Source organism: Galeopterus variegatus, unplaced genomic scaffold (assembly GCF_000696425.1).
Source record: "Galeopterus variegatus unplaced genomic scaffold, G_variegatus-3.0.2 Scaffold20982, whole genome shotgun sequence".
NCBI classification, from domain to species: Eukaryota; Metazoa; Chordata; class Mammalia; order Dermoptera; family Cynocephalidae; genus Galeopterus; species Galeopterus variegatus.
Window position 1 is genome coordinate 46 of NW_007747093.1, and position 7,827 is coordinate 7,872.

The window sequence follows — 7,827 nt, forward strand, 5'->3', positions numbered from 1 at the left end:
GGAGCGCCGCCGCGCTTCTCAAGCGGCGCACTATCCAGTGCGCCACCGGGCCGGCCCCTTATCCAATAATGTTTAATAGCTGTCCTTGAACAGGGTGATAGAGATTGTTATTGTCACCAGCAGGCAAGGACAATTATTTGTTGATAAGTGACTCTGTCAAAAGGGGAAAAGATGAATTACATGATAAGAAAGTCACCCCGTGGCCACTTTTGCCTTTTCAACGACTTGTAAGGAAATGCTCTATCTGGAGAAGGGGGCTCTGGGTGTTAGCTGTGCTGCAGTGGCCGGTCATGTCGCTGCTCTGAGCCTCGTTTTCTTCACCTGTGCAGTGGTGGGTTGATCAGGCCTCTTGAGGACAGTGCCATTGCACTTTGATCCTGCCCTGCCTCACTCAGCTTTCTTTTATCCTCTGTGCATTTGTCCTTTACAGGTCTTTCCCAGGGAGGTCATGAACTACACAGCTGAAAACGTCTGTAAGTGGGCCTTAGAAAACCGGGAGATGCTCTTTCGATGGCTGCAGCCACATGGAGGCAAGAGTCTCCTGCTGAATAATGAACTGAAGAAAGGACCAGCACTTTTTTTGTTTATACCTTTTAATCCCTTAGCCAAAAGTCATCCTTTAATCGATGAGGTAAGAGTTGTAATGTTAAAGGTGTGTCATGAGGAGTGGGAGAGACTTACTTACTTGGACCCCTCTCATACCACACATGTACTGTGGCAGCTGTGGCTCTGTGGCCTTCCTCCTTTCTCCTCTAAATGGGCAGGAGATCCTGGGCCTGGGACGGGGACTGCTGCAGCCTCTCTGGCCACATTTATTGCCAGCTACTCAGGTCTGGGGAGAGTAGGAGGAGACAGGGAAACCAAACCATGCCTCTCCAGAGAAGGACTGAGTGTCCCTCTTACTGAGGTGACTGATGTTGAGCTTCCTGTTTGGGAAGTGGGACAGAGGGAGTGGGTAGAAACACAGGGTTTAGTGTGGACTAGGAGATGCCATTGTCATGGGCAGGGGGTGGCCAGACTGTTGGCCCTGACCATCCTTGAGACAGCAGAAAAGAGTTGTGTAGCCCAGCAGCCAGGAGCAGCAGCAACACTAGGACACCTTGTGTTTCTAAACCTTTCCTGTCGTGCATGCAGAGAATGGAGTGGTTTTCAGAGAGAGCCACCATCAGGCTCAGCCCTCCTGCTTTTCCTGCTTCATCTGGTGCCTTCACTCTCTCTGGGTGTGAGTTTATTTTAGATGTGGATCATTTGGAGGCACTTAGAGAGAGCAATAACAATAAGCAGAGAGAGCTGGGATTCCTAAATTGGATTTACTGAGGGTTTTATTTTTTCTTTCCCTCGAGGGTCACTTAATTGGCCCAAACTAATTTCAGGCAGCCAGTGTACCACTGGCCGGGCTAAGCACACACCGCCTCTCTCTGAGCCACTCAGTGTTAGCATGGTTGTCTCCTAGAGGGACAGGAAGCCAGGACTTATTGCCTAGCCAGACCCCTCATTTTGTGACCCTGGAGCCTTTTCATTAAAGTTATTATTGCTGCTAGGGAGCGATCTGAGCAAATGCTGGTATCCTGGCTTAGAGGAAGGGAGACAAAGAGAAACGAAATAGCTTCGTTTCTTCACTCTGATTATGGAGGGCTTGGAGTAATGAAGCTTTACTTCTTTACAAAATCTTCACTATGCAGATATTTTATGAACTGAGATGTTCTTTCAAAAGACTAGGCATTTAGCATATCTAAAACGAAGAGCCTTAAAACTCTTTGAAGGAAAGGTAGGGTTTTCAACCAAGGTGGGTAGCTATGGTTGTGGATTTTTAATTTAACTTTTAAAGTTTCCTTCTGGAGAGTTCTCTGTGTCTGGTTTGGTCATGTCAGGGCCCTGGGTGGGGTGGAATTTTGTGGCAGGAGCCCAGATCCTCTGCCCAGAGGGTCTTGGTTGGAGTTAGGCACTTGGTGGGAGGACATTTGCTTTGCAGCCCATTGTTCCTGTATGAGCATCTCCCCCACCTGCCCCCACTCCTCCACCTATTGACAGGCCTTTTAAAAATTTTTTCTTATTATGGTTTGTCTGGGCTCCTTTTTCTCAGGGCTCCCAGTGTCCCTGTAAGGTGGGGGGATTCCCTTCACCTTAGTGTATGTTTGAGATGGCTGAAACCCAGGCTGCATCTCACAGTATTGCAAATTACATAGACAAACAGAACATCTGTCCCACCCAGCTCCCTCCTCGTTCCAGGTCATTTTGGCAGATGTTTACTGAGTACTGTGCCAGGGTCTGCAGGGGAGAAAGGATGTGTATGACACAGTCTTCGTCCCATGGTCTCAGTGGCTTGTCCAAAAGGGGCATGAGAGCCTGCCTGTAATTCAAGGCAGAGGAAGATCAGCTCCAGGGCCAGAGTCAGGAGGAATTGGAAGGTAGAGGACACCCTCCTGGACAGCTGGGGGCTGGGCAGAAGAGGGGTTAGGAGAGGCTTTAGGAGGGGAGTGTTTGAGATGGACTTTTGGGGGCAGCCAAGATCTTGAAGGGTTGAAAGAAACCTAAGGGAGGGAACAAAGGCACGGGGCAGAGCGGGGGGAGGAGCTGCAGAGGATTTAGTATTAGGAAAGAGTGTGGGTTTTATGGTCCACAGGAAGGCTAATTAGAGGAAATCCTGCAAAAACCTTTGGAGGGAAGGGCCTTGGGTATGTGTCTGAGGACTTCAAGGTTAATTGTAGCCATCAGAGTCTCACTGACAATGAAGAGATGTGACCAGAGCTGTGTGTTACCATTAGAAAGGTTTTCCTGGCAACAGGGTTCCAGAAAAGTGAGAAGTAGTAAGAACCTGAACTTGGGTGGAGATGGTGGGATGGAAAGCAGGGTCTGTGATCAGGGAAGTAGCAACACAGTGACCAGAGATGAAGAAGTCATCAGGCGTTTGGGTGGGGTAGGAGGGATGAACATCACACTTACACAGATGACTTATAAACTTATTAGCTTGTTGGCCACGAAAGAATTTAAGGCAGCTTTATTTTTCCATTACCATCTTAGGCCTAATTTTGGGCAGGAAGTTGAGGAAGCTTACTTTATTGAGAAGAGAGAGGTCATCTTAGAGTGAGGGTGGTAGAGTTGGGGGCATGCCAAGCAAGGATGTTTGGACAGTTGTAGTGGGGCACGTGTAGGATTTCAGTTAAAAGTGACCAAGCCCAGGATTGGGCAGCTCTTGGACGTGCATGCATGCATGTGTGCGCGCACACAAACACCTGCGTGTATACACCTGTATAGAAAAGCATCAATCCCAACACCAGTGTCAGGCCACTGACACCTGGTGTCTCTAGAGAATTCTAGAGAGGTTATAGGACATCATGTTGTGTATTATGCAACTTGCTAATCAAAGGAAATGCTTACCTCAGCCAGCAGAGTCATTGTAACTCGTGTTCCGCTTTAGAAGCATTTCTTTGAGGTATTCACAGTGTATGAGTCTGGTAAGCAAATGCATGGTTATTGTGTTCAGACTTAAACTAGAAGGAAGAATCTATGGTGCAGACTTCTAAAGTTATTTGCCAAGTTTTCCTTAACAGTTTATATGAAATTAAATATGACATCAGGTGATACATATACATGTTGTAACTTGAGTCATGTTTTTAAAGCTGCTTGTTATGTAAAAGGGATAGAATTGTAAAAACCAGTTCCATTTGTAGGAGAAAAATAATAATACCTCACTCTTCAAGGGCATTGCTATATACAAAATATTTTCTTCCATTAAAAATAGTCTTTATGTGGCTGCTTTGTTTGTGTGAGAGAGAGAGAGAATGAAAGAAATTAGGAAAAAAGATTTTCTAGTACTTTTGTTTTACTGTGTAATGCTCACTACTTGGAATTTTTTTTTAAAAGATTACAGTAAATCTTGAAGTTTTATGGGGGTTTTTTGAGGAGTGGGTGGGAGTAGTTATCTACTACTATGAAGCAATACTGGGATGGGGCTGGGGGCAGCTGGACTCATTATGGATTCTGTAGGCTTGATCTTGTTAGTACAGTGTGCTATCCAAACCTCATCCAGAAAGGACTGAGATCTTTGTGTGTGGGGGGAAAAAAAACAAACAATTTAAAACACTGGTTTGTCATCTAAAAATGCCTTTTTTTGGGAGGGGGGGGTGCAGGCTGGTACAGAGAATAAACCGTAAAGTGACTTTTTATGCCAAGAGCTATTCAAACTACTTGTACAAATACATATGTTTTGAATTAACTCTTTCTATAAATGTTATATGTTATAGAATTTGTTTTCTTTAAGTTGGAAACAGACTCATTAAGTGGTTTTACACACACACAGACCTTAATGAAACAAAATCCTGAGTGATGTAACACCTTGTAACTAACTGCAATGAGATTGGATTCGAGTTAACACACTGTTCTGTTTTAGAGAATAAATGCCTTTGGATTGTAACTTACTCATCTTTCTCATGAAACTAGGGTGGTGGGGGTGGTTGGTGAAAAGATACTCATTTTGGAAATGGAGTCTTGGAAGAAAGCATAAACCTAAATTGCGCATACTGATCTGAGGAAAAGAGGGTAATCTCATCAAGAGAGGGGAGTGAGTGTGTATGTTACCTGAGATATGCCATTCATTCATCAGGTGTTTGTCAGGTGCCTGGCCCTATGCTAGGCTCCAGGAATGGCAGGATAAATCCAGTGTGGTCTCTGCTCATGAAGATCCACAAGCTTGTGGGGGAGAAGCATGTCTCAACAGAAACTTGTAAGATTGTGGGAGGGGCTTCAGGAACACTGGAGGTGCAGAAGCTAGCTTTTCTCAGGGTGGGGGTGTGGTGAGTTTTACCAAGCAGCCCCCCTAGTGCTGCATCTTGGAAACAGATGGAGGAGCCAATGTCCTGGGCTAGCCGCTGTGAAGGTGACATGTGAGGGCCTGGTCTGGTCTGAAGAGGGTGGGGGTGAGACTGCAAAGGTAGACCATGGCCAGATTGTATGTAGGTTTTGTCCTGCAGGTAGTAGGGAGCCACCAAATATCATTTGGCCAAGGAGTGTCATGCTTAGGATTGTAATTTTAAAAATAAGTGGTAGCAGTGGGAGGTTCAGTTAAGGTAGGGAGAGAAAATGATGGTGGTCCATGACAGTTGAGGATGGGAATTGAGGCCGTGGTAGTGGGAATGGGCAGAAGGGCTTGCTTAGCTATGCGGAAGTCACAGCTGGCTGATTTGAGGCATGTGATGATGCAGAGAAGACGCTAAGGATCGACTGAATTTCCAGCTTGATGATTCTATTTTCCTGGGGTGGGTAGTGAGGAGGAAGAAGAGGGTGTGGGGAAGGTAAGATGATGGGGGATGGCTTGGAACAGGTTGAATTGGTAGCCTCTGTGAGGCATGACTTTATTTGGAAATGCATATGTTATGAAATATTTTGATCCACTCATTAGATGTTTGGGAATTTTTTAGACTTATTAAGATGAAGAAAGAAGACAGTGTGGAAGAGTTTTAAAGGTGTAAAGAAAAATACACTCAACTGGGAGAGATTTAAATTCTATTCACGGTGCCTTGATAACCTGGATTTGTGTCCTGGGGTGAGCCGCTTCACTTCTCCAGGCTCCATTCTTCTCATATGGGGGCTGAGACATCTCTAAGACTCCTTTTGTCTCTAAAAAATTGGTTCAGTGTTTGTTAACAGAATGACATGTTCTAAAAAGTAATCCAGGATTCTGTATGAGCAGGAGTCCTTCTGGCCTGGTCTCCTGCCCATGACTTAGAGCAGGGTGCTTTCTAGCCTGAACGATTTCAGGGTTTCACCCTTGGTCACCCCTGTGCCTCTCACTGACTCTGCTCTGTATTTCAGATCACCGAAGTAGCCTTGGAATACAACAACTGTCACGGGGACCAGGTAGTGGAGCGCCTCCTTCAGCACCTGCGACGGGTAGATGCACCGGTGTTTGAGTCCCTGGCACCGGAGTCGCCACTGATCATGGCATCCTCCTGCTGCAATACTGTGGTGCTGCCCCAGTGGCACTCCCTCTCCAGGACCCACAACATCTGTGAACTATGCGTCAACCAGACCACTGGGGGCATCAAGCCCAGCTCGGTCAGTGTGCCACAGTGCAGCTTTTTTGAGATGGCAGCAGCTCTGGATTCTTTCTACCTCAAGGAGCAGACCTTTTATCATGTGGCGTCAGACAGGATACAGTGCAGCAATTTTTTAACTTCCTACAGCCCTTTCAGCTACTACACTGCATGTTGCAGGACCATAAACAGGGGCGCAGCGGGCTTCGAACAAGATGTCTTTGAAAGCCCGACCATCACATTTCCTTCCCTCGAGGAGAAGTGTGAGGTTGATATGCCAAGCTCCATTCCTCATGTTGAGGAGAACAGGTATCTCTTTGCTGAAGTGGACATGACTAGCACAGACTTCACAGGCCTGAGCTGCAGAACCAACAAGACCCTGAATATCTACCTTTTGGATTCAAATTTGTTTTGGTTATATGCAGAGAGACTGGGTGCACCAAGCTCCACTCGGGTGAAGGAATTTGCCACGATTGTTGATGTGAAAGAAGAGTCTCATTATATCTTGGATCCAAAACAAGCTCTTATGAAGTTCACCCTAGGTACTGTAGGCAGTTGACTTCCCCAAGTATAATAAGTTTTGGTTAACTTATATAGGTAACTTTTCTTGAGGGGTCTCATTAAGGTTGGTTGTGGGGGTAATATCAGCTCTGTAACTCATTTTAAATCTTTAGACCACAATTGGTCATAATTTTTAAAAAGAAGCTAATTTTGTCTGTTAAATGGAACAGAAACTTCCTAACTCCAAATTTTGGATAAGTCTGTCATTTAGCCTGTGAGGGGGAAGAGTCCAGCTTTCTAGATTAGCAATTCCTGTCCCATTTCTAAGGTAGGGCCAGCTTCAGTTGGTGGGGATCTGACTACTGCCATGGGCAGGAAGGTGAAGGGCTGTTCTGGTGGGACGTCTCCAGGGCTAATGAATGTGAGCCATGACAGCACTTCATTCAAGGGGCTGAAACAGAAAGCAGTGGAAAGATGGAGCTACCTTGCCTCCCTTCTTGTCTCAGGTTTAAAGGTATAAACTATCAAGGCCCTCAGACCTGACTTGTTCTGCTCCTGTTTTATATGGTGCTTTATATGGTGCTGAGGAATGTTGTTATGAACTGGGGTGCCTAGATTGTAACAAACAAGCGTCAAGTACAATAAGCAAATGTCAACTTGCAAACCAGCAAAAACCACTTTTTGGGGGGGGTAATGCTCTCTATTATGGGAAACCATCCCAGAGCTCACCCCTGCAGCCTGGCAGGAGCAGCAAACTGACCCACACTGTCCTGTTCCCAGTACTTTGCTGACGTCCTTGATGTACACACAAGGAAGTGAGAATTCAAAAGCCATGTTAGTTCAGCCTCATTGGACACACAGGGACAAGTCAGTGCTTGCCAGATGGAGAAAGGAAGAATTTGGTAGGGAAGGAAACTTTATTTTCAAGGTTTAGAGAGTATGGAAGCAAGAGTAAACTCAGAACCCCTAAATCCTGTTAGCCATCCTATTTTAAATCCAGGAGCAGTTTGTTTCTTACATGAGGCATGTTTGTGAAAAGACTTACGTAAATATTGATTTTTCTATATCAGATTATATATTACAAACACAAGGGCGCCTCAGTGTTTAAAAGAAGCCTGTGACCAGTCACTTTAGGAAGGGCATAATCTATTGATATTACAAATTACATCCAATTCATGTTTTCTAAGATTGTTTTGGTGTATTGGGTTTTTTAAAAATGAAACAAATATGGGGGCCGGCCCGGTGGCGCACTGGATAGTGCGCCGCTTGGGAAGTGCGGTGGCGCTCCCGCCCG

The 7,827-nt window shown here is 45.6% G+C and overlaps 1 protein-coding gene across 1 annotated transcript; it reads left to right on the forward strand.

The window, feature by feature from the left end:
- Positions 1–430: 430 nt before the first annotated feature.
- LOC103583253 (thioredoxin domain-containing protein 11-like) lies at positions 431–6,591 on the forward strand (the record flags this gene model as incomplete). The annotated part of the gene is made up of 2 exons (XM_008564625.1): positions 431–631; positions 5,812–6,591. Coding segments are annotated over 2 exons (981 nt in total), but the record flags the coding sequence as incomplete, so codon positions are not given.
- Positions 6,592–7,827: the final 1,236 nt, after the last annotated feature.